Here is a 26,898-nt window from a genome sequence, read left to right as displayed (position 1 = left end):
AGCAGGAGCCCTGCAGTGTTGATAAAGATCTCAGGAGCCCCTTCACACAAGGTCCAGGCAGTGGTTTGGGGAAGTTGGAATCTACAGAGTTGGTGACTAAAGCTACAAGGATTCTCCCAGATTCTTCTAGATGTTTCTGCTATCTGGAAATTCTCTTCCACACCTCACTGTAAGTTTCAGTTATAACCTACTCCTTTAGGTTTGTGGCTCAGATCAAAAGAAGTCCCCTGGACTCAAAGGAGTCCTCCCTTCATTATAAAAGATGACATGGGGTAATCTGTTCTGTTTATTCAACCTGGGTAGGGCCCTGCCCAAGGCTGGCAGTAAGCTTGGAGTTCCCAAGGACTCTTATCTCTAGCACTCTACCCCTCAGAGCCATGAGAGTCATTTCTAAAATCATCTCAGGCTCTGAGTCCACCTAGGAGTAATTTCCTTTTTTGGGTCCCACCCTGGAGCAGATGTGTGCATTTAGGAAAATGTCACCCAACCTGTCTCTCCCTGCCTGACAGGTGAGCTGGAAGCTCCTGTCCGACTGGGTGTTTCCTTGGGGACAGTTTCCCTTCTATGAGAGAGGGTGTTTTCTCTTAATTAGATCTTAAATTCTACAGGCCCAACTGTTCATTGCAGTAGAACCTGGGTGATGCTGTATTTTACCAAAGCCTGTTTTCAGCTTCATCTGTGCCAGAGAGGTAATTGAATGCCATGGTTCTAATGACACATTTTCCATTCCAGTTGCTTAAAGTTCCTTTTCTGATAAATAGTTTAGTAATTATCTCTTTGGGTCACCACCTGCCCCCCGGGGGACTGGTCTGCTGGGCTGACCTGTCCTGTTCATGTCATATTAGAGGCCCTGTAAATTAGGAAGAACTCCTGCCATCTCCAGTCATATTATGATGTAGCTTCATTATTTATGAAAGTGGAACGTGACTATCTTTTCTCGCTTTAAATTAGTGAGAGGACAAGGCACCAACAGGGTAGCATCAAAGTGCCAGCTTTTCAAAGTTCTTAAGTGTACAACATTCCGGACTGTAGATCAGGTAAGAGGAAATGAGACAAAATGTAGGGTAGGGTCATGACCTTCCAGGGCTGTCCACAGCAGAGACAAGGTCTGGTATTCACTCAAAGGCTCAAATTTAGATTCCAATAGTATCTCCAAGAGAGATCATTTAAAATACACCATAATGTTGTTGGGGACATAGCTCACAATAGGGAACTTGCCTAGTATGCACGAGGCCCTGGGATCAAACCCTAGTACCGCAAGCAAACAAAGAAGCCACTCGCAATCCTGACTTGGGAGCTGCTTTATTTTGTTGTTCCTTTACAACAAAAGTCTGATCCTTAAAAAAATCTCTAAGAGATGCTGGTTCCGGGTCCCGTCAGCCGCGGGAAACAGGGTGAAAGAGTGATTTGGGAAGGCAGGTTTGGACTACAGGAAATTCGGGAACCACTCCAAAGCCTCCGCCATTTGCTCCCGGCGCCGCGGCGGGAGCCGGGTCGTGGGAGGTGCTAGAGATCAGCCCGGGCAGCTGACGTCACAGCCCCTCCACTACCTGAAGCAGAGCGTGGGCAGCACGGGGGCGGGGCCGCGGCGGCTCGGGGGCGGGGCCGCGGCGGGGCGCGGGCTGCGGGAAGGAAATACGCAGGCTGGCTGACTAGGGTTGGCTCTTGCTGGAGGCGGTGTCGGGCTCCGCCGGAACTCCAGGGGTGACCTCGGCCAACTGCTCCAGCAGCGCGCGAGGGCTGTGGCTTCTTGCGGTTCCGACCACCGGAAGGACCGGCCTCTGCGCTGCTGGCATCTGCCCAAGGCCAAGCCCTTGCGGCTGCGAACGGGTCCATTTTTTGCTTCCTTTTTTTTTTTTTTTTTTCTAAATGGGATTGAACTCAGGGGCACTTGGGTACTGAGGCACATCCCAGCCCTATTTTGTATTTTATTTAGAGAAGGGTCTTACTGAGTTGCTTAGCACCTCGCCATTGCTGAGGCTGGCTTTGAACCCGTGATCCTACCGTCTCAGCTTCCCGAGCCGCTGTGATTACAACTTGCGCCACCACGACTGGTCCCCCCCTTTTTTTTTTCCCCCTTGGTTCATCCGGAAAAGCGAAAGGTGCAGAAGCAAAGCGACGGATACATGCATCTACTGTGTCCCTACACGTGCGTGGTCCCAAGGGCTTGTGTTGTTTCCTGGTACCCACCATTAAAACGTTTTCAGGGCATACCAGTGTATGTGGGGATTCTCCCCAAAGTGAAAATTAGTTTTTAAGCCATTTCCAAGCTTGTACTTTGGGGAAAAGGTCCTCATACAGTAATGTTTCTTTCCGCACCCCATGGCTTAGAGTTTGACAGAACCTGGCTCCCCTGGGTTTACACCTCCCAGAGTTCTGGATGCCTGCTGGGAACAGTTTCCAGACACTGCCAATTTCGCCTATATTGAATGCCCTGCATCCTGATTTTTGTGTCTCATAGATCCTTGACTCAGTGAGACAGTCTTTAAGGTTTAGCTGAATGCCACAGCCCGGCCTCTTGATGCAGTCTGAATCCAGCAGATGTGAAGAGGAGACCCCATCCCTCTTGTGGGGTTTGGATCCTGTATTTCTAGCCTTTGCAAAACTCTACATCAGGGATATCCTGGGCATGAAGGAATCCCGCCAAGTGCCAGGTATGTGACTGGTCAGCCAGATGGATCCCTGTGTTGCATCTGCACCCTCTTTCCCAAAAGTTGCAGAAAGCAGAGGCTTAGATGCTTTAAAGAGAATCCTCTCTGCTTAGAACATGACCTAGTTTGGACCTTGGAATGAGTTAAAGCAGTCTCAAATTAAAAAAAAAAAAAAAAAAAAAAAAAAAGATGCCCTGGGGAAGTTACCTTTGTACTAAGGAAGCTTTTTGCCTGTGTTCAAGGTCTTCCATATTTAAAAATGTTCAGTTGTCTTTCTTTGGATCTGCCCTTGGTGTCAAAAATCATCAAACCAGTTGTTCCTAGGCCTCTTGTGTCACCTGCCTTTGTGAGTGACCCACCTTCTGTAAATCTTAGATTTCTTCATTGTAAAAATGGTTATTAACCATGATTGATTTTGTGGGAGTTTGTTTTGAATTAATCAGAATCAAAGAACTATGAACTCCATAGGGTAAGGACATCATCTGTCTTGTTCACCTATGTAATCACAATGCTTTAAGCAGTGCCTGGCATAGTGAGGGAGCCCTCAAGAAAAGGCAATTGAAACAACAAATTACACATATAAAGATAAATAAAAGTTGTTCATTAGGCCAGGGGCTGTGGTGCACTCTTGTAATCCCAGCAATTTGGGAGGGTGAGGCAGAGGATTGCAAATTCAAGGGCAGCCTGGGCAATTTAGTGAGATCCTGTCACAAAATTAAAAGGGCTAAGGATGTAGTGGAGTGCCCCTGGGTTCAAGCTTCAGTACCTCAAAATAAAATTTGGTAGAGTAATGGCTACTACAAAGGCTTATCATACCTTAAAAGTAAATTTGAATAACTGGAATAGCTGTGGGTGTGTCTTCACATGTTTACTGTGCTATACTGTAACAGTGGTCTACTTTATGCTTTGAATAAAGCCCTTGCTGCTCTGCCACTGGGAATTATTTTTAAAATAAACATGTTTGTTTCCCTTTCTCTCTCCCTGCTGCTCTCTAATCTCTCTCGCTCCCTAATCTCAGGAAACTTCCCCATTTTAGGCAGATTTATCTGTCCTTGAGTACACAACCACCATCCCAAGGAAGTGAAGTAATTCAGACTTTGGGGATGGTACCAGAAGATCTCTGAATTTGTTAATCCCCAAATTAACAAATGAATTACAACTTCTACAGAGAACACATGGAATGTAACCTTTGAATCCCTTCTTTAAAAGCCCCCTATTCCTGCTGTTAAGCAGAATCACACAGCCTTTGGGACAGGAGTTGTCTGTGTTTCTTCTTTATTAGCAAAGCAATACACCTTCTCTTTCCTTTTTCTCAAAACTGTCCTTGGGGCTGGGGTTGTGTCTCAGTGGTAGAGTGCTCTCCTAGCACGCCAAAGGTGCTGGCTTCAATCCTCAGCACCATATAAAAATAAATAAAATAAAGGTATTGTGTCCAACTACAACCAAAAAAAAAAAAAAAACAAAAATTAAAAAACAAACTGTGTCCTTGTAATTGGTTTGGCATCAAGGACAAGGACCAAGCTTTGAAAACAGTATGAGAAGTTTGGTTATACACTTTTTTTTTTTTTTTGGTGCTGGGAATTGAACCCAGGGCCTTGTGCATGCCAGGCAGGCACTCTGCCAACTGAGCTATATCCCTAGCCCTCGGTTGTACTCTTTTTGCTATTTTGAGTGAAGCTTTCCAATCAGTAGCTTTTTAAATATCAAGCCATGTGCCAGAATGGTCAATGATCTTGAGTATCCACAGGTTTAAGTGGTGAACTTTTATGTGATTCCACTTATATGTACAAATATATCTGAATGGTTTTAACACTGAAGCCTTTTGTACAAATTTTTTTTCACCACACCTTTATTTCCTAATTATTGTTGGACATGGTCTGGTTTTTTCCTTGGAAGGTAGCCAGCCTCCCCCATAGTTTTCCGCTTTCCAGAACAATCTGGTATTCTTTATAGCTCATCTCTAAAGGAAGAAATTCATTCACACCAAATGCAAGCCTTGTTTAAAGATCTGTGGGTGAGCAAGCAAGTATCAGGGATATGGTAGAAGTTTCACTAGTACTGATTTTTGCTCCATTACTGGTAAGAGTGTTTCAGATGCATTTTGTTTTTGTTTTTGTGGTGCTGGTACAGAAAAAAGTGAGAGAAGGAGAACTAGAGACTTTATAAAATTTAGAAATGTTTAAACAGCAGAGAATATCTTAAAATAACAAAGGTTAACGAAGAAAATGATACAACATGAATCATATGTGTTCTGTAATAAAGAATGTGACTGGCCTTTGTCCTTGATCCTGGGAGGTAACCTTTAAATCCTTTGAATTCCCTGAGTGATGAAATGTCTTTGTTGTGGATGGTAGCCCCTTGGACCACACCTGCTGTGCTTATAGTTTCAGGATGGGGTTGTCTGTATCCAAAGAGCATCCTTACTATTAGAGGGTTGGGGTTTGGAGCCACGGCCATCAGCCTGACCCCTCAGAGGTCAAGTTCAGTCATATGTCTAATGAATCAATCATGCCTACATTATGAAAGCCCAATAAAAATTCTGGAGTTTTCCTTGGAAGGTAGCCAGCCTCCCCCGTAGTTTTGCTTTCCTGAACAATCTGGTATGCTGAGGCTTAGATGAGCTTTCCTGGCTAGTGATCTTATATTGATATGTCAGAGGATGATGTGTACTGGAGATAAAGAAGTTTCACATTTGGACCTTCCCAAACCTTACCCTTTTCTATCTCTTCATTTAACTGGTGCTGAATTGTATTCTTTATTATAAAACTGTACTCCTAATTATAACATCTTTCTAAGTTCCAGCGAATTACCAAATCTGAGGGATTCATGGGAATCCCTAGATTTATAGCCAGTTGGTCAGAATGCAGATGGTCAGAGGATTCCCTCAAAACTTGGGGCTAGTGCCTGAAGTGAGAGAGAGCAGTCCTGTAAGGGTTTGTATCCTAAACCTGTGAAATTTAACCTGGCTGGAGACTTAGTATTAGAATTGCATTGCAAAATGTCATCTCCCTTAATCTGTGAATTTAGGGTTGAACTTATAAAAACATTGTAAAGTTTCTATGGTGGTGGTAATGCTTAGGTTTGGGGGAGTTTCTGCATTAAAAAAAAAAAAACAATTAAAAATAACAGCTCATAACATGAAAAAAAGGTCTTTGTTTCAAATGTTCCTATAATGTCAAATTTCAAAGATTAGACAAATAACAGCTTTGTTTTTCTTCTGCTCTTATGTCATACACAACACAGAAGATTTCTCAGATCCCAAAAGATGTGAGGTTTTTCTCCTCATCAGAAAGCAAGCAGCAGGGGCTGGGGATGTGGCTCAAGCGGTAGCACGCTCGCCTGGCATGTGTGCGGCTGAGTTCGATCCTCAGCACCACATACCAACAAAGATGTTGTGTCCGCTGAGAACTAAAAAATAAATATTAAAAATTCTCTCTCTCTCTCTCTCTCTCTCTCCTCTCTCTCACTCTCTCTTTAAAAAAAAAAAAGAAAGCAAGTAGCAGGTTCTGCCATGGAACCAGCTGGGCATCCTATAGTCCAATTTTTTTTTTTTTTTTGGTACCATGGATTGAACTCAACGGCATTCGGCCACTGAGCCACATCCTCAGTCCTATTTTTTTGTATTTTATTTAGAACAGGATCTCACTGAGTTGCTTAGCACCTTGCTTTTGCTGAGGCTGGCTTTTAACTTGTGATTCTCTTAAGTTTTTGATGTTATCTACCTGGAGATAGTGTCAGATCCCACAGGTTGAGGGTTCTTTCCCCAAGACTTCCCCTGCACAACTTCTGATGCCAGTTGCAAGTCCTGGGATGTTTTTATCTGTTCTTCTGACAAAGTGGCTATAAATTAGTGTTTCCACAACCCCTTCTTCAGGTTCAATTAATTTGCTTGAACAGCTCTTAGGACTCAGGGAACACTTATATTTACTGGGTGACTATAAAGGACATTCTAAAGGATGGAGATGAAGAAATGCATAGTTAAGTTATGAAAGAAGTTCTGCTGAGCTTCCACGCCCTCTCCAGATGTGCTGCCCTCTAGGAATCTCCATGTTCAACTACCTGAAAGCCCTGAAAACCTTATATTATGGCATCTTATTGGAGACTTATTTGCATAGGCATAATGGGAGCATGGATAACTGGAGAAATAGGATTGGACAATAAGGATAGGATGTAATGCTAAGAGACTAGGTGGGGAGACCCAGCAAGGCCCTTCTGTTTAGATTCTTCTTGGCCTTTCTATCCAGTATCTTGCTTCCAAGGTATGTGGCAGGACCCCTTTGAAATGAGGAGGGTCTTAAGACCTACAACTGGACAAAGTAGGTCAGAGAATTCCCTTTGGCCATCTAAAGCAAGGGAAAACCAAAACCAATCCCTCATAGATAGCCAGGTATGACTGTATTTATAAGGATTATATTAAATGAATCTATATTTTAAAAGTATTTTATTAGTAATTTTATTGCTTGTCATATTTCAATAAGAGCAATTTATACATCAGTAAAATAACAGTTAAGCTGAAAATAGATCCATCAAAAGTATCTTTTAAGAGAAAAAAATAGGCAAATAAGTTGCTGTGGTCATGGATGTTCAGGGTCTGCTGTTTGAAATCTGAGTCAAATCTATTGGTAACCCCGGGTCCCTCAGTTGTCACAGCTTGACCTTTCTCCTCTCAATGGTGTGAGGCTCCAGGGATCCCCTGGTTTTTGTAGGTGTCTGTGGGCTGTATGTGGATCAGTAGGAGCAAGGGGACCCCTTGGAAAAGGCTGGAGCATGAACTTGGTGTCAGCTAGCATTTGTCTGTTGTGATCATTTTCCTAGCCTGTTGGGCTTTCTCTCACTTGACAGGGCTGTCATCCAGCTCCCTTGAGCTCTCTTCTCATAGGAGAGCTCTCACTCTGATGGAAGGAAGTGGTTCTCTAATTCTTTTTCTGTGTCCTTGGCCCTCTTCTTATAGAGGCCACGCATCTCTATTTGTGTGGTTCATGTTTCCGTGTACTTTGAGACATTTCTTCTGTCTTTGTAAGCAGTGTATTTCCTCCTCAGTGAATTTTCTCAGAGTTTTAAATGCAAACCATGTGTTATTTTCTTACACAGCTGTTGTCTTTTGTTCTGATTCTCATAAGTTTTTTTTTTTTCTTGCATCAATCCTTGGAGACGCAACATTTTTTGTTGCATCCTCAAGTGACTATATATCTTTTCAAAGGCAAGCCATTGTCAATTCACGAGGTAAAAGTAGATGGGGCCCACATCTGTCTTTTTTCAAAGAAGTCTACCGTGTCCTTAAGAAAAGAACTGTTCAGATTTTTATCAAGTGTTACCAGATACAGAGTTTGTAACATCAGAGGAGAGGCAACTTGGGGACATCTTTGGCTTGTGTCACTAGTCCAGTCACCTCACCTCCTTTTCCATAGACTTCAACCTAGGCAAAGCACCTTTTGTCTAGATCTTTCCCCCATCTTAAAGGTCTTAAAATTTCATGGTTTTTCTGTGGATCCACCTTGTTCCCATTCAATCCAAATATTCCTGGATAGGGGTGACTCTCCTTTTGGGGAGACTCAGGCTCCTTCCCTTGTGTGACTGCCATTTTCAGCTCATGGCCTCCAAAGCTGCCCTGGGGATGATCTCCCATCCACCAAGTCATTTTTAGAAGTTGCCCTTTGCAGACGGAGAGGAGTCTGCTTTGGGCTAAATTTATTCTGTTTTCTTTCTTTAGACAAATATCTCATTCTCTTAGTGCCTCTGGCAGGCTAAGGCTCAGGGGCTCCTGTCTATACCTGGGACTCTGCCATGAGTGACTCATCTCTAATCATCCTAAAGGGGAACAAGAGAACCACCCACAGGGGACAGTTTGGATTCAGGCCACAGGTCCCACTGTGGCTTGAAATCCATAGGCTCTGAACAAACTTGGTGGGAAGGGGAGGAGGTGGCCAGATGCCTGAAGTGACCATGGCTTCTTTGTTTACATTTTATGCATTTATTAAAAAAGGAAATGGCCAAAACTGGGTGCAGTGACACTTACCTATAATTCCAGTGATTCAGGAGGTGGAGGCAAGAGGATCACAAGTTGAGGGCCAGCCTGGGCAGTTTAGCAAGGCTCTAAGCAACTTAGCAAGACCCCATCTCAAAATCAACAAAAAGGCTAGCATATAGCTGAGTGTAAAGTGCTCCTGGATTCAATCCCCAGTGCCAAAAAGAAAAAAGAAAGAAAGAAATGGCCATTTAAAAGTTTATAACCTGTTTCTGAAAATAAACTATTAGCTACCAGTAAGAGAGGCCAGGGAGGAGGTCAGTCAGGACCCTTTGTGCAGGTGGCAGGAACACAGTGTTTAGGCTACAGTGGAAAGCTCAGGTAAGAATATGAGGGCCCCAGAAAGAGGTGCTGCAGAAGTCAGGAGCTTTGGGACTTCAGATCAGAGTCAGGGACTCAGGTAGAGTCCCTCTGTCTGCCTCTGTCACCAGGTCTGAAAAAGGCTGTGGGTTTAGTTGGGTGGGTTCCCCAGTCAGGTTTCTCCCTTGGCAGAACTTTGACTGACAGCATCTGTAGTTTGGGTTTTGAAAACAGAGTTTTGAAAAGAGAGGTTTTTGAATTACAATCTGCTGGCCCTGAAGAGTAGTGTTTTGTAACCTATGTGTCATCTCCTTTTTTTCTACAAAAGGAAAAAAAAAGGGGGGGGTTCTGGCCAGTTCACAGAAATGATGACTGGTTTCTTAGAAAAGCATTGGTTTAAAAAAGCCCAGAAGCCTTTCTCATGGTTTCCTTTCTCTTTCTCAAAATGCAGTCCTGTGGGTCCCATCAGATGCCGGCTGTTGGTAGGCCCTTGTGAGCCTTCTTCACGAAGGTACATTTCTTTCTTTCTTTCTTTTTAAATTTATACATAACAGCAGATTGCATTACAATTCTTATTACATATATAGAGCACAATTTTTCATATCTCTGGTTGTATACATAGTATATTCACACCACTTCGTGTCTTTATACATGTACATTTCATAGTCACAACGGGAAGCAAATTCACCAAATCTAGTTGGGCAACATCAGTTTTTTTCTGCACTACTCCAGACTTCTTTAAAGCCAAGCTTTCTGCCTCTGACCCTTGAGGAAAAGACCTTTAATTTTCTTGTAACTTGCCATTTGGCAAGGACTGTTTCTTTATCTTTTTCTTTTTATAGGGGAGGGGAGTGGCTACCAGGGATTGAACTCAGGGGCACTTGACCACTGAGCCACTTCATAAGCCCTATTTTGTATTTTATTTAGAGACAGGGTCTCACTGAGTCGCTTAGCACCTCACTTTTGCTGGGGCTGGTTTTGAACTCGTGATCCTCCTGCCTCAGCCTCCTGAGCCATTAGGAATACAGGCATGCGTGGCAACTGTTTCTTAAGATTGGAATTTCAGCAAATAGCATACCACAGTGTTTTGACATCCCCACACCCTCCCTCAACAGACATTTAATGAAGCAGAAAATGTAATCATATATTATATGAACTTTGCCTCTTTTTTAATTTTAGGTATATTTTTGTACAATGGTCATCCAATAAAACAGGTAGATATTCTGGGGACCGTCGTTGGAATGAGAGAAAAAGATGCTTTCTACAGTTATGCAGGTAAGAACAATGATGTCTGAAATCAAGTTTATGTAGAAGGTCCTCACTTAGCTAAAAATTGAATTTTAAGCAGGCGCAGCCTTTCAGAGCATCTGGGAGCTAGTTCACAAAGCCCATTCCTCTGCTGGGAGCTCTTGAAGCCCCACATGCAGACTGAGTGAAGAATGAGTTAGGAATGATACTGAGGAATACTATAAAGGGACCACTGCTGGGGAGCCAGAAGGTAGGAAAAATAATAGAGCAGTCTAGGATTACTGATTGACAGGGAGGACACTGATACCTACAGGCATAGCTAAAAATAACAAAGGACAGTTGTATGGATACAGATAAAGATGTAGATCTCTCTCTATTTTTTTTTAAGTACCAGAAATTGAACTCAGGGACACTTAACCTCTGAACCACATCCCCACCCTGCCCCCCTTTTTTTGTAAATTATTTTGAGACAGGGTCTCACTAAGTTGTTTAGGCTGGCTTTGAACTTGTGATCTTCATGCCTCAGCCTCCCAGTTGCTGGGATTATAGGCATGTGCTGTATCATGCCTGGCCAATATATGTTTATAGTGATACCTTAAAAAGAAAAAAACAGATTAAAAAGTAGACCTTTTAAGAAGACAGAGAGGTGTAAAAATAACTTCAAAAGATTTATATCCAGAACAGTACTCAAAGGGATAAACATCCACTATCAGAAAAGTTCCTTTCACTCACATGATGAAACAACCACTGTGGAAATCAGTATGGAGGTTCCTCAAAGACTAGGAATGAAACCACCACATGACCCAGCAATAGCATTCCTTGGTGTTTATTCTAAAGATTTAAAGATTTCATCACTGTAGTGATCATGCACACCCATGTTTATGGTGCACAATTCACAATAGTCAGACTATGGAACTAACCTACGTGTCTGTCAGTGGATGAATGAAAGAAGAAAATGTGGTATATATTCAAAATGCAGTCTTATTCAGCCATAAAAGAGAATGAAATTATGATATTTTCAGGCAAATGGATTGAATTGGTGAACATTGTGTTAAGTGAAATAAGCCAAACTCAGAAAGTCAAGGGTCAAATATTTTCTCTCATGTGTGGAAGTTAGAGAGGAAAAGGAAAAGAAAGGGGTTGGGGGGTGCTCATGAAAATCGAAGGGAGATTGTCAACACACGACTAAATTGGTCAGAGTCACTCCAAGTGAATTTGGGGACTAAATAAAGACACAGACACAGAAACTACCTTTTCTTTGGGTTCAGTAAATGTTCCTCAGCTGCAGCTCCACCAAGGGGGACAAGGCAGGCAAGAAAGACAAAAAGCACGCCTGGAACCTGGATTTTATTTTATTTTTTATTTATTTATTTATTTATTTATTTATTTATTTTTAATTTTTTTTTCTATTGTTGGTCGTTCAAAACATTACATCTAACTTTAAATATCATATTTCACAGTTTGATTCAAAAGGGTTATGAACTCCCATTTTACCCCGTATACAGATTGCTGAATCACATCAGTTACATCAATTACATTTCCATTGATTTACATATTGCCATTCTAGTGTCTGATGAGTTCTGCTCTCTATCCTAACCTCTACTATCCCCCCTCCCCTCCCCACCCCTCCCCTCTTCTCTCTCAACCCCCTCTACTGTAAAATGTTTCTTCCTCTTGTATTGTTCTTTCCTTACCCCTCACTTCCTCTTGTATGTAATTTTGTGTAACCCTGAGGATCACCTTCCCTTTCCATGCAATTAGGGACCTGGATTTTATTGAGGAGAAGCCATTCAAATGAAGCAAGGGGTCAGGTTTCAGGGGGTTGAGTCTAGCTTCGTACGGATGTGTGCTCTCTGAAGATTGACTGACATCTTGGAAGGTCACACCCATCTCACGTGCTGTGTGATGACCAAAGGCAGAGCAAGCAAAAGGGACAACTGCATGCACAGCCCAGACAGAGCAGCATCCTAAGTCCAGTCTGCTTCGTGCGTTCAAAATGCTCCCAGCTCACACAGCCCATGGCTGGCTCGCCACAGGAAATCAGTAGAACAGAGGAAAGGGACCAGAGGGAGGAAGGAGGAGAGAGAAAGGGGAAATACTGGGGAATGATATTAGCCAAATTATACTGTTATTTTGTGTGCGTGTACAAATATGTAACAATGAATCCTACCGTTATGTACAACTATATAGTGAACCAATAAAAAAAAGAAAAAAGGAAAAAAAAAATAAAGGGTTTTTGTATTATGGATCAGAGAATTGCTAGAATATTATTTTAGAGTAGTGGGTCTTGATTTTTTTGAGTTTTATTTGAGCATTATAATATATTGCCTTATACAACTCCAAGAGTCTCTGTAGTCGAGAGGTTTTGTTAGATATTTGGTGAGAAGCTTGACTTGAATTCCAAAACTTTGTTGTAATTGACGCCGTCACTTTTTGTGATATTATCTTGGATTTGCATTCTTCTTTTTTTTTTAAATATATATATATTTTAGTTGTAGTTGGACACAATACCTTCATTTTACTTATTTATTTTTTACATGGTGCTGAGGATTAAACCCAGCACCTTGCACATACTAGGCAAGCGCTCTACTGCTGAGCCACAACCCCAGCTTGGATTTGCATTCTTGCTGTACTTCAGGAATAATAGAAGGTAATCAAACTTTGTGACCAAGAACATTTATTGGCAGTCTATACATGATTGATCATTTGTAGATACAATGTCATTGCATTTCCTCAACATTTACTCTTTTTCCTGAAGACAATAGTCTCATGCATATTAAAATAGCACATGAGAGAGGAGATTTTGCTTGTCTTTCACTTTTTTCCCCAGCATATATAAATTTTTAAATCAGCAATAGATCATTCTGTCAGGCACAACCATACGGAACCTGTTCTCTGTTTCATTTTATCAAAGACCCTGGTTCTGGTTTTCTCCAAGACAACAAACATTTACTAAGTTCCTCAGTCCACTCAGCTGTGGACTATGATACAATAAAGTGCTTCCTCTCTTGATACCAATGAGGAAATAATAGTGTCTTTAAGTTTACAAAGCACCTTCATTCATCATTTCATGTTACTCTCTCCCTCATCTTTTGAAATAGAAAGGACAGCTTTTATTTCCATTTTGTAGTGAGAAAACTAAGGCTCAGTAACTTGTTCAAGGCTCTGCTGATGGAGGTTTGGGGTCCAATCTGCTGTGCACTGACCCCAGTGTGCTCTGCAATTTGCTTATAAGTTAGATTGCTTCTTTCTCTCATCCCCTTCCTCCTCCAAATCAGCTGGATTTGATTTTTAGTTTTCTATATTTTTAGATCAAATAAATGAGATTGTTGAGAACTTTAGTCTTGGTCTGAGAATTGGGCCCTTGACCTAAAGGGTCTTCACTTCATTCCTTTTCCCATTATTAAAAAAAAAAAAATTTAAATGATGTTTGACTCTTCCCAAGAAGCCTTTCCCTCTGAGTGGGTGTCATGAGAGCACAACACATCTGTGGGCTGTGAGAATGTGGCAAGCGTCTGGATGTGGAAGCACTTGAGAGCAGAATGCTTTTGCAACTTTGATTCTTTTTTTATGGGTTGTGTTTTGTTTGGCAACTCTAATTCTTGTGTGGCTTGTTCAAGTGGAGCAATGCTTCTCTCCCTTCTGTCCTCAGGCCCAGTTTGGCTCTCGGGCCACCTGCCAGGCCGCCACTCCCTGCTATCCTGCTGCTTGCTCTCCCTGACTCACCGCAGGCCTGTGCTGGGGGTATTTCTGCCCACACTGACTCATTCCTGGGGAGGACACTGTGCCACACTGCCAGCATGCTCCTCTTCCAGGGCATTCAGCAGCAGGCCTTGGGGACTGGCATGGAGTCTGCTAGAAGAGGTCACATGCCAGGGAAGGGAGGGTTTGTTAGCAGTGCTTGTGGTGTACAGAGCACCTGGCAGCCACTCAAGCTCAAGACAAGACCAGAATGATGTCGTATGTACTAGAATAATACTCATCTGCTAATTCTTTGACTTTTCATTATAAATCAAGATTTTTCAGTTGGCTGGAGAAGTGGTGATCCTATAGGGGTCATATTTTTTTTTTTTTCCAACTCAATGTCTCTCTTGATTTTTTTGTTTTTTGCTTCTTTTTGATATTTACTCATTAAAAAAGAAAATTTAAAATGAGAAGATTTTAATGAAGTACATAAAATTCATGTAAAATACATAAATTAAACAAAACAATGTTAGTGTTTTAGTGAACATCTTCCCTGATATTCCTAGAATGTTGCTAATGTTGAAGAATCTAGAAATGCCTTATTTCCTTAGCACTGTTACATGCATGTTTTTATCTTCTTAAAGTTTTTGAAATTAGAATTGTAATTAATGTGTATATTGAATATGGGATTCCTTCTCCATATCCAAAAGATGCTGCTCTTAGCATTTAATATCATGAAAATAATTTCTGTTAAAATACACTGTTTAATGCTTTACATAAGTTAGATTATTCATAAGATTTATAGGACATAAGATTTCTGTTTGACAGGGACGCATGTATATTTTTTAATAGCAGTGAACATAGATTTCTCATAACCTTTATTCTCTCTCTTTTTTTAAAAATATTTTTTTAGTTGTCAATGGACCTTTATTTTATTTAGTCATATGTGGTGCCGAGAATCAAACCCAGGACTTCACACATGCTAGGCAGGCATGCTACCACTTAGCTCCACCCCCAGCCCATAACTTTTTATTTTCATATACTATGTTATTCTAGTTTATTTAACCAATTGCCTATTTGTAAACATTTAGTTATTTCCAGTTTTCAGTATTACAAACCATACTGCAGTGAGCAATAGACTTATACAAGATGTATACATCCGTGTCTTTGTTCTTTTTTTCCTCTTCAGTTTACTTTTTTGGAAGTAATTGCCAAATCAATCGTGTGTGTGTGTGTGTGTGTGTGTGTGTGTGTGTGTGTGTGTGTGTACACACATACGTACACATACACATTTCAAAATTTGATGAATTTCTCCAAGCTTGCTCTTTAGAAATTTGGTACTAACAGCATATAAGAATATCAGTATTTTAATATTTGTCAATCTAGTAATTGAGAGATTATTTAAACTTGCTTTTTAAAAGATGGTAATTAGTGAGTTTAGCACACTGACATATACTTAATTGGGAAGTTTTTTTTTTTCTGGTCTTGGTCTTTTTCTTATTAATTTATATGAGCTCTTTATATATAAAGCACCAACCCAGTCATCTGGAAAATTGCCATCCATTACTGGCTTTTAGGTTAGCAAACATATCAGACTGTTTTTTCAAATGAGTTCTAATTTTTAGGTTCTGCTTTAAAAAGTGTTTCCTACCAGCCAGAAGCTCAGGGTGAAAGTGTTCACCCGTATCTTCTTATCTTAAGAAAATTTAACAAAATGAAACCCATCTGAGAAGTATTTACAGCATATTGCAACAGAGATTTAAGCTAGCAATAAAACATTTTTGCTTTATTTATATTTCTTCTATATATTACATATGCTTTTACAACAAACTACTTGATGATTTTTTTAAAAATCATGAGGTCCCCCTGAGCCCATAGTTAACAACTTCTCTTCTGAATTTGTCAAAAATTAGATAAAGAAAAATCGTCTATCTTCCCAAGCAAACATCCATATTTCTCTACAGTTACAAATCCAATACCATGGAAATTGTCTGACTCCCCCCCCAATCAGGAATAAAATAAGTCAGACCAATATGGATTTTGTGAACAAGATATAATTATTTTATCTTATGGAAATAAAAGTCTGCCCTCTGGGACATGCTTGGCTTTCCTTACACCCCCTACAGGGGTAAGGGCGGGACAGCAGCCCTTCCACAAAGAGAAACCCAGGCCAAGTGATGTGGAATGCTTTGTTTTGGGAAGTCAGCATGCTAGTCAAAGAGAAGTGGTGACAGAGGCACTGCTCTGCATGCCCCTGACCACAGACCACGTGATGCTTCTGCTTGCAGCAGGGCAAAAAAGGCTAATGTTGTGTGTGGGCAGTGATTGAGAGTTTTGCATGGGGCTTTCTAAGGATGCCACTTTTAGCAGAGAGGTGTAGACTAGACACAGCGCCCTCGAGGTAAAATAATCGAAATGTTGGATGCATCCCATTGGGCTTGTGTGTTGTGCTCACGTGCACAGGCAAGCAGTTCATGCTGGTGTATGGCGAGAGATTGTTTCTAAAGATAGAGGGAGAGTTTGATAAGGGGATTTGCCCCTGTCGGCTATTGAAAAATGTCATCTTTCAGTAAGGCTGAATGCTGTAATGACATGTGCACTCACCAGCCCTGCCCTCGTTGCTCCTCTGCCCGTTTATTCTTCTCTTGCAGTGGACGACAGCACTGGAGTAATAAACTGTATCTGCTGGAAGAAGTCGAGCCATCCCGAGTCTTCATCAGGTAATTTTATTTGTCGTGTTCCTTTGCTTTTCAGCTAAGCAGTGGATTTTACTCAAAGCACCTCACTGGAAAATGGCTACAGGGCTAAATATTCACATTGATCTTCTGTGAATTACAGGGATGGATTTGAAGCACTGTACCCAGAGCTTTTGCTGCTCTGAAAACTGGCACCTTGGTCAAGGGCATGGCTTCTCTTTCTCCCATCTTTTTGGTGCTCACTTCCTCCTAAGCTGTAGGAATACAGAACAGATCCTGGGGAATTCAGTGGTTTGTTTTTACACTGGTATCTACTATGTAAGTCAAGACCAAAGTTTTCAAGGCCCCTGCTCTTATGTGGTTGTCTCTCAATTCTATTCTACCATGATCTAGATTTTTTGAAATTTCTAACCCAGTCAAACAAATGCCAGATAGAAATTCTTGTTGTTAAGATGAGATTCCTTTGGAAGATAGCCACTAAATAATATAAACTGCAAAACAACTTTAAAATTGTGTATTGAACACATTGACTATAACTGAAATAACATTTATGGTGCTGCGGATCAAACCCAAGTCCTGTTGCATGCTAAGAGAACGCTCTGTCACTGAGCTACACCCCCAGCTCTCTGGAATAATTTTTTCCCCCATACCAGGGATTGAACCAGGGGCACTTATCCACTGAGCCACATCCCTAGCCCTTTTTTTAAAAAATATTTTATTAGAGACAGGGTCTCACTGAGTTGCTTAGGGCCTCACTAAGTTGCTAAAGCTGGTTTTGAACTCAACGATCCTCCTGCCTCAGCCTCTAAGTCACTGCGATTACAGGTGTGCGCCACTGCACCTGGCTCCCTCTGGAATAATTTTTAAAGTTAAGTTCATAATATTTAAACTGCATCATGCTTTACTCGTGATCATTTTTGGCTTTAGAGAAGGTACAGAAACTGGCCTCTTGGTTTTCCTGTTTTACAACATGATTCAGCATGGTGCCCTGCACATGGGGCTGTTTAGTGACTTGTGTTATACATGTCAAGAGCTGTGTGATGCTTGCAGTGGCTTCTTCCTTCCTCCTTGCCAATAGGTGTCAAAATCTCAACTTCCTACTTTGACTGTACCGAGCAGTGGTGTGCTCATTTGCTTAGTTTCCTGATATAAATACATTTAGAATTTGGCCATCAGTTTCACGTAACTTTGGCATTTTCATTCCTAATTTGGGAACATCTAAATCAATGAGCTCTGCAGATAAATTTAAGGAGAATAACAGGTTTTTATGCAGATTATCTTTTAGGTAAAAAATAAACTCGTAAGACAATCAAATATCTGGATTTTCATGTATGTAGGGTATTTTCTTAAGTTTGTTTTGTGCTGTTACTACTTTGTATCTGAAACTGGGTAATTTATTTAAGAAGAAAACAAGTTTATTCTTCACAGTTCTGGAAGCTGGGGAATCTAAAATTTGTGTGCTGACAGGTTTTGACATCTGGCAAAGGCTAGTCCCCACTTTGAGGTGGCACCTTGAGTACTGAGTCCTCCATGGGAGAGGAGCACGCAGTTCCTCCCATGGCAGAAGAGCAAACTAGAGAATCCTTTTGACAGTGGCATTAATCCAGTTCTGCTAATCTAACCCCATAACCTAACCCTTCCCAGGCCCTCTCCCAACACGGGTTATGTTGCTGTTGTGGTTTGGGTCAATGTCCCCCAAAGACCAATGCATAAAAGCCTGATCCTGGTGCTGTGGACCATAAGCTGTGAGGCCAGGGGGAGGTCTTTAGGTCATTGGGGACATGCCCTCAAAGGGACTATGTACCCAGGTCTCTCCCTTGCTTTGTTTTTTGACTCAATGCATGATTGCTCACTCTGACATGCACTGCTCACCAGAAGTCAATGAGGCTGCCTGATCTTGCACATAAAATTCCAGAACCATGAGCCAAAATAAACCTCTTTCCTTCATAAATGGTCTGTGTTAGGTATTTCCTCTGAGTGATGGGAAGCTGACTAATATAGTTGTAGTTTCTAACATGAGTTTGGGAAGGAATCAAAAACATTCAAATCATAGCAGTAATGATATCATTTGTAGATTTATGGATGTTGTCACAATCTTTAATCAGAAGGTATATATTACTTGATTTTGATGGAGAGTCAGCAGACTTTCTCTGTAAAGGTCCAGACAATAAATACTTCCTACTTTGTGGACCATATACTTTAGGTCAAACTACTTAATACTGCCATTTAATATAAAAGCAACCATAGATAATACATAACAATGGCACAACTGTGTCCCAATAAAACTTTATTTATAAAAGCAGATTGTAAATGGATTTGGTCTATGGATAATGGTTTTAAATATTATTTTAGTTTTTAAAATTAACTCTAATAAGAAATGGCATCATCAGGAATATTATATAATTCTTACACTTAGTAATTTTTAGATTAATAAAATGGCTAATGTAATACTAAGAATATTGAGAGTAAGTTTTTAAAAATATCTGTGAATAGCTGAATTGAGAGTAGCCTTAATTTGAAATTGCAAATAGAGAGGATAAGAGTATCCAGAGAAACCCTAAAAATGATTCTTATCATATTACCCATGAAGTGATGTTTTTAAATTGTTCCCAATTTGCCCATTCTCTCCTTTTAATTTAATTGCCCAAAGTTTAAAAGCTTTCCATTGGAAAGTGGCCAATGAAGACATTTTTTAAAACAAAATTTAGTCTAAGTCAAAATTAGTCATGTTCCACTTAATTAAAGCATAAGAATATAATGTTAGCTCCCATAAATGTCACATTGAATGTGCTTTGCTTATGAGCAAAGTTAAGAAAGCTTGGCCTTTAGTATTAGAATGTTAAAGGGGATTTATCGTTCAAGATGGAATAGACTATTTAAAATGAAATTCTGTCAGGCTCCAGCCGTCTCATTACATTCATTAAATTACACGCTGGAGCCTTCTCTTGGCACTTTGGCTCACCCTTGCAGTGAGAGCTAGGCCTCTTTTTCGCAGACCAACTGTCAGCCTGATAATTTCAGTGGTGCTATACGAAGCCTTTTTTTATTATGTCACCTATAATGTCTGTGTAATGGGCAATGAAATTTATAAATACCTCTAAAACTCAGCCCAAGAAGAAGGCGGCCTGGGGATAAAAAATAAATAAATAAATAAGGGGTGGAGCAGCCTTCTGGGAAGTTATTCTTGGATGTTTTCTGAAGAGAAACCCAGTAAGCTGAGCAACACTAATACCAAGTGTGTTTAGTTTCCTAGGTGTTGGTTACTGCGTGTGCAAAGTCCCCGCTCTCCCTTGGTTTCCCTGGGTATGGCAAATGTGTCAAAATTAATGCCTGTGCTTGTTACAAAGTCACGGGTTTCAAATTTGTTTTAGGTCAAAAAGCAGAAAAATTTGATTCAGAGACCAAAAGAGAGATTTGCTCCATTTTAGAAACACCATTAGAATAAAAACCAGAAATAATATGACAGTAGAAATAAATCAGTATTTAGCAAATGTTGTTGCCTCAGGTAGATAACAGTATTTAAAAAGAGTTCACCTTGATTGCTGTCTTGTAGCTTACACTGAACAACCCAAAGAAGACAGAGTTGTATATTTATCCCAATAAACACATTAAGCTCTCATAAGTCCCTGGCTGCTATCATGAATGACAAGAGGGATGTTCTCACAAATCAAGATCTTTTCAAGGTGTTATACAGTAGAATGAAGTCCCCTAAACATAAAAAGGAAAACAATGGAGTGAGGAGAGTGCATGTAATAAACATCACTGATAATCCTTCCCTGAGATTTAATAGGAACTAACAAAAGCTGAAGAGATAAAGGGCAGATCTATAAAGAAATACAGAGAGGAGATCATCTCACATAAAAACACGGAGCCACTCTGGTGATTTAAAAGCAAAATAAAACTTCACGGAGTCACGATGTGTTGATTAAAGCACTAGAGGCCCCAGTGACTGAAGCCAGCATCGGAGCCGTGAGGACGTGCACGTGTGTCACTGGTGACATCATGTCAAGGCAGAGTGGCTGGGGTTTGCCAGACTTTTTTCTGGCAAACATTCTGACAATATGCCATGAACTGTACATTGTTTGTACACTTTTTACCCAGTAATCCCCAACGAAAGACCCCAAAGAAAATAATTTGTCTAGAGATCTGAATTATTATCTCAAATACCACACATTAATTATTTCTGATATTCTGGCATTGTGTTAAGGGTTAAATTAGATCATACACAATACCTTGATGCATGAGGTACTCTACCATTATCCCCAGTTCATAATTGAAGAAACAAGAGATGTATGAGTGGAGAAGAAGAGACAGTGAGGTTAAGCAACCTGCCCAAGGTCACACAGGTAACAACAGGTAAACTGAGATTCAAGTCAGGTCTTTCTGACTCCAGGAGTCAAATGCTGACCTTTAGCCTATATTGTCCCCCCTCCCAATGCTAGTGATACAAAAGTAATAAAAATGAGGGGCTGAGAATGTAGCTCAGTGGTAGAGTGCTTGCCTACTGTGCATGAGGCCCTGAGTTTAATCCACATTCCACCAAAATAAGAAATATTTTTAAAGGGAGGGCCTATTTAGTGAGACTAGTAAAATAAACTAGCATATCGGCAAGATAATGCTATATTGTTCATTAAAATGCTGAGTTGAGTTCTGTAGATTGTGTGGATACACGAGACTAGAAGGAGCATTGGTACTGATTCATCTGACACTCTGCAGGACCATAGTGGCTGTCCTTGAGACTTTCAACTAAATCAGCCAGGGGGAATAATGCAGGACTGTCCTATTTGGAATTATGGTAGAAAAACAGAACATACAATCCTTTTTTTTCTTCTTTCTTTCTTTCTTTCTTTTTTTTTTTTTTTTATTGAACCCAGGGGTGCTTTAACCACTGAGCCACATCCCCAGCCCTTTTTTTGTATTTTATTTAGAGACAGGGTCTCTCTGAGTTGCTAAGTTGCTGAGGCTGGCTTTGAACTCCCAATTCTCCTGCCTCAGCCTCCCCATTTTCCAGGATTACACTACAGGTGTGCACCACCTCGCCTGGCAGAACATACAATCTTTTACACCAGTCAACTCTGACTGTGGAAAATGTAGGAACCTCTTGGGATAGCAACAGAGAATAAAGGATCAGTGAGAAGGCTCTGCAGCCAGCGACTAAGCTGCAGCTTCATTTGGGCAAAAGTTGCTTGAACTCTGTGTGATTGAGTTTCTTTCTCTGAAATAGGGCTAGTAATATGTGGGAGTAGTTGTGAGGATTGGATGTGCTGATACATTGAAAAGGTTTTAGAGTAGCACCTGTCTACCTGAACATCCGTGGCTATTCTTTTAACTAATTAACATGGTTTGGAAATAAAAAAAAATTGAAGGGTAGAGATTATTTAGGATTGAGTGTGCATTGGCTTCTTTTCACCATGACATTACCAGGGATTGAACCCAGAGGTGCTTCACCACAGCTCTGCCCTTTTTTATATTTTATTTAGAGACAGGGTCTCATGGAGTTGCTTAGGGCCTCACTGAATTGCTGAGGCTGGGTTTGAACTCAGGATCCTCCTGCCTCAGCTTCCTGAGCTGCTGGGATTACAGCCCTTAAGGATGTATTCTTGAGTTGTATGAGAATGAGTGAGTGAGTGTGTAAGAGAATGAATGAAAGGTGAGGGGTTGGGATGTGGAGCACTGAGGTAGGACAGTTGTTTGCAGGGACACCTTAGAGGGTTATTTAGAGCTATTGCCCCTGGAATCACACTCAGGACCCTGTAGAGCCCTGACTGCTGGCATTGCAGAGGTGGGAAAGAAGGCCTCAGGACTGCCCTGGAGCTTGCCTACTTGGCCTGTCCAGACTCCTTCTCTCTGCTTTTGAATAATTGCAGCTATATCTTATACCGCTACTGTTCAGTTGAGGATTTCAAAGGTTACAAGGATTTCCTATAGTATAGCAACTGATCAGAAGGAGAATAAGTGTGCTGTGTGGGTCTTGCTCTTGAACTTTGTCCGCAGTGTGGTGGAGTGATGGCGTTAAACCTCTCTCTCTCCTGCCCCCTTCACACTGCAGCTGGTCCAAGTGCAGCAAGTGAGCTGAGTCTGACCTCACGGCTTAAGAAGCTTCAAGAGACCATTGAGCAGAGAACCAAGGTAGAACTTGGGGACATTATCCGAATCAGAGGCTACATCCGCACATACAGAGAAGAGCGAGAAATTCGTGCCACTGCTTATTGTAAGCACAAGAAGTTTTTGTCAAATTGGTTGTTATTCTGGGAGTGAGTCCAGAAGACTCTTGTTTAGCTGAAAATCTAACTTTCAAAAAGTTCACAAGATTTCACTCTAATGTTATATTGTATAATATGCTTTTTTTTAGAAAAGCAGCACTTCACAATTTTATTTGGAAAAAAGTTAATAATAAATAAATTAAGAAAGAAAATAAATTATTGGCTATATATAGTTGGCAAGGTTATTTTAATAACATAGTCGTTTCCAAAGAACTTTGAAATTCAAGTGTCAATCCATTAGGGCAGAGTTCATATTCTTCAAAATGATGGAAATTTCCTGAACACCATTAAGTCCATTAACTTTTGTTTGTTTATTTGTTTATTTGGGAATTGAACACAGGAGTGAGCTACATCCTAGCCTTTTTTATTTTTTTATTTTGAGATGTTCTTACTAAGTTGCTAAGTTCCTTGGCTGAGTTGCTGAGGCTGGCTTCAAATTTGTGATCCTCCTGCTTCAACCTCCCAAGCTGCTGGGATTACATGCATGTGCCACTATGCCTGGCCAAGTCCATTGACTTTAAATGAAAACAGCTAATTAGAAATAGGACAGTCCTGCATTCTCTCCCCTGGCTGATTTTTAGCCCCTGTGGTCCTCCAGAGGGTCAGATGAATCTGTACCAATGTTCCTTGTAGTCTCCTTCTGCTCCCTGGCTGTCCCTATGATGGGACACTGCCTTCACCCTCACAGGAAGGCTGGGAGTGCATCTAGACTGCTGTCCTTGTAGTAGCGTGGACATGGGAAAGAACTGATCTCAGTGTAATTTCTGACATTTTTTTTCCTGGCCTTATTAGACAAAGTGGATGATCCAGTGTGGAAAATTCAAATTGCAAGAATGCTTGAGCTGCCCACTCTCTACAGGAGAGTTTATGACCAGCCCTTCCACAGTCCAGCTCTAGAGGAAGAAGCAGCAGGAGGGTAAGTTGGGTCTTACCACTGTCAGGGGTGAGTCAGCAGCAGTGCAACTGAGCAGTGGGAGCCAGAGGCTGGGGTGGGCCTGGGCCAGGCCTGAAGCTTCCACTTGAGCATTGTGGGGCTCTCACCTCCGTACACCTCCATTTCCTCATCTGCAGAGGGAAGTCAGGAAAATAGACGTATAATTGAAATCATTGAAGGAGTGGAGGGAAGAGCACAGAAAAAAAAAATTTGAAGAAATAATGGTTGAAATTTTCCAAGCTGTGAAAACCTATAAACTCACAGATCCAAGAAGCTCAACCAACCCCAGGGCAAGAAACATAAAGAAAACTGCTCTGAGGCATATCACAAAGTATTGTACCATAGTACATCATAACCCAAATCCTGCAAAAAAACCTACGGCAGTTGTTTTCCACCAGGGATGATTTTATTCCTTTAGGTAGGCGACAAAGCCAACCCCAGGAGGAATGAGAATATATGGATATTTGCTAGTGTATGGGAAGAAATACAGAGAACCAGGAGAGGATGCAGGCTGGGGCGGGATGGGAGAAGAAGAGAAAGGCAGACTTTTTACTATGGCCCCTTTTTCTTTTCTTTTCTTGTGATACTGGGGATTTGAACCCACAGTCTCATGCATGCTAGACAAGTACTCTTCTACCACTGTGCTACACTCAGCCCTCCTTTAATTTTTTTTTAACTTGTGAATTTCAGGAATTATGTTTTCTGAAACGTGCAAACTCTAGAATGTATAAAATAGAAATTGTCCCCTCAGTTCCGTTCCCCAGAGGTTGCCACTGATCCTGGCAGCTGTTTCCTCTTAGACTCTTTTCTTCTGTGCATGCATAAGCATAAATGCCACATATATGTTTTGTAGGTTGTCCTTTCCTTTTTTTTTTTTTACAAAAATAAAGCCATATAGGTTTCATTTCTTCTGAAGCTTGACATTTTTCTTAGTCTATCATGAATGTCTTTTTTAATTCTCATAATCTTTTTTTTTTTTTGTGGTACTGGGGTTTGAACTCAGGACCTTATATGTGCTAGGCAACTGCTCTACCACTGAGCCACATGACCAACCCTGGTTCTCATAATTTTAAGCAACCACACAGTATTCACTGTATGTACCTCTATGTCAAAAACAAGTCTCAATATAATATTGCATCTTCTACCTAATTTTCTGCCTTGTGCACACCAAAAAGGAACAAAGGTGATGGTTTTCTTCAGGGTTTTTTAAAAACTTTCCCCTGGCAGCAATCCAGAAGCCCAAGACCTTACCAGTCTCACGTGTTTGCTGAGTGAAAAAATCAAAGAGTTCCTCGTGGAGAAGAGAGTACAAACCTTTTACCAGCAGGAGCTGGAAATGGTGCCATCTTTGCTGACTCTTGCCAATCAGCCCGTGATTCACAGCACCTGCTCCAACCAAGTGAGTGCCACGTGCCCATGTGAGAATTCTGGGCCTCTGCCCCAAGTCTGCAGCTGAAGGGTGTGGGTGAACATGACTGTGATGTTAAGAATCACAGGGTGGACCCAGGGGCAGAGGTCACCCTCCCAGCACATGCCGTTTCTATTCTGGAAAGGTCACTGACCACTAAGAATTTGAAATGAGGCTAGACCTGTCCTTTACTTAATCTCATTGCCCTTAATCTTTGAGTTGAAAAAGATAATAATAGGCTCAGGTCATAGCACCTAGTTGTTAGTACTCACTGAGATGGGTATTTCATCTTAGCAGAAGCCAAATGAGAGAGAAGGAGATGAGAGGGAGGTCATTATCTTGCATCCAGAATTACTTTTTTTTTTAATATTTATTTTTTAGTTGTAGTTGGACACAATACCTTTATTTTATTTATTTTTATGTGATGCTGAGGATCAAACTTAGGGCCTTGCACTTGCAAGGTGAGCGCTCTACCACTGAGCCACAACCCCAGCCCCAGAATTACTTATCGGTCAGCAAGATGATTCTTGAACTTGAACCCGGATTTTTTGGCATGTCAAAAATAAGGTTGATCTGACATGTTTTAGGAGTTTTAAATAAAGACAAAGTTGTATTCAGTTGGTTTATAAGTAAAAATTTCAGGGAATGTTAAAGTAATGCTCTTGGAGAGATCTGTTCCTGTTTTTTCACTTCTAGTATAACAGATGAACTTGTTTGGTTGTTTGGTGTGTGTTTGAATTATTGGAGACTTGTTTTAGGCTTTCCCTTTTATTACTATTCTTAGGTTTGTTTTCATTGTGACATGACTCATATTTATTTACTTTTAAATAAATGAATGATCTCAGTTTAAATATCACCTTGGTCCCCCAGCCATCTGCCCTGACCACCACTTGTCCCACCCTGTTACATTCAGATCTGTGACATTATGATGTGACTGCATTTGTTTGCCCTCCATGGAATGAAATACCTTTTCCCTCTTAAAATTTTTCATTTTGATTTTTATCCCTAGCATTGTGTGGATGCCCTCTACCCAGGCCCTAGAACAGGGCCGGATGAAGCAGATTCTCAGTGATTATTTGTTGATACAAGGAATGAATGAATGGTTGTTAAAAAGTCAAGTGGTCTCAGAAGGTAGTAAAGTAAAAGTAGATTTCTTCCCATCCTCCCTCTCACCTTGTCCCTATCCCCAGAGACAAGCCCCAATGCCAGTCTCCTGCATGTCCTCCTAAATATAGTTGATGGATATATAAACTGTAGGTAATTGAGTCTCTCTCTCCTTTTTCCCTCATATGGCAGCATATAATTGACCTCTCTTTTCACTGAGCAGTTCTTGCAGGTCCTTTCCTAGTAGGACATCCTGATCTGCCCCTGTGTAATAATCTTGTTACCTCTCCTGGAAGATTGGTTTATGTATTTAACCAGTCTCCTCCCTTCTGGACTAACATGTTTTCCAATCCTCCCATTGCCAACAGGGCTGCTGAGAACACACTTTTGCTAAGTAACCAAAGCTTTTCTTCAGGATTCTGGTGGAATAGACACCAACCAGGTCACCATCCCGACCTCCTAGGCATGACCACTGCTTTTCGATTTTGTTCATGCACCTAATTACCTCCTCCTGCCAACATGCTTGTGTGCCCAGTGACCCAGGATTTCATGCAGAGAGATGAGGGATATCATTTCAGGAAGCAC

General features: G+C 41.0%; 1 protein-coding gene across 2 annotated transcripts in view; it reads left to right on the top strand.

Moving 5' to 3' along the window:
• The first annotated feature begins 1,737 nt into the window (after nt 1–1,737).
• Nucleotides 1,738–26,898, top strand: part of Stn1 (STN1 subunit of CST complex) — a 36,644-nt gene continuing 11,483 nt past the window's right edge. For both annotated transcript variants that reach the window (XM_026401178.2, XM_077798577.1), the window contains exons 1-7: nt 1,738–2,149; nt 2,462–2,654; nt 10,156–10,251; nt 16,560–16,628; nt 22,654–22,815; nt 23,660–23,783; nt 25,029–25,200. In XM_026401178.2, the coding sequence (XP_026256963.2) occupies nt 2,501–2,654; nt 10,156–10,251; nt 16,560–16,628; nt 22,654–22,815; nt 23,660–23,783; nt 25,029–25,200 (777 nt within the window). In that variant the 5' untranslated portion in view covers nt 1,738–2,149; nt 2,462–2,500. The remainder of the gene's footprint in view (nt 2,150–2,461; nt 2,655–10,155; nt 10,252–16,559; nt 16,629–22,653; nt 22,816–23,659; nt 23,784–25,028; nt 25,201–26,898) is intronic.

Source organism: Urocitellus parryii, chromosome 5 (genome assembly GCF_045843805.1).
Source record: "Urocitellus parryii isolate mUroPar1 chromosome 5, mUroPar1.hap1, whole genome shotgun sequence".
NCBI classification, from domain to species: domain Eukaryota; kingdom Metazoa; phylum Chordata; class Mammalia; order Rodentia; family Sciuridae; genus Urocitellus; species Urocitellus parryii.
This window is presented reverse-complemented; position numbering and strand designations above follow the sequence as displayed.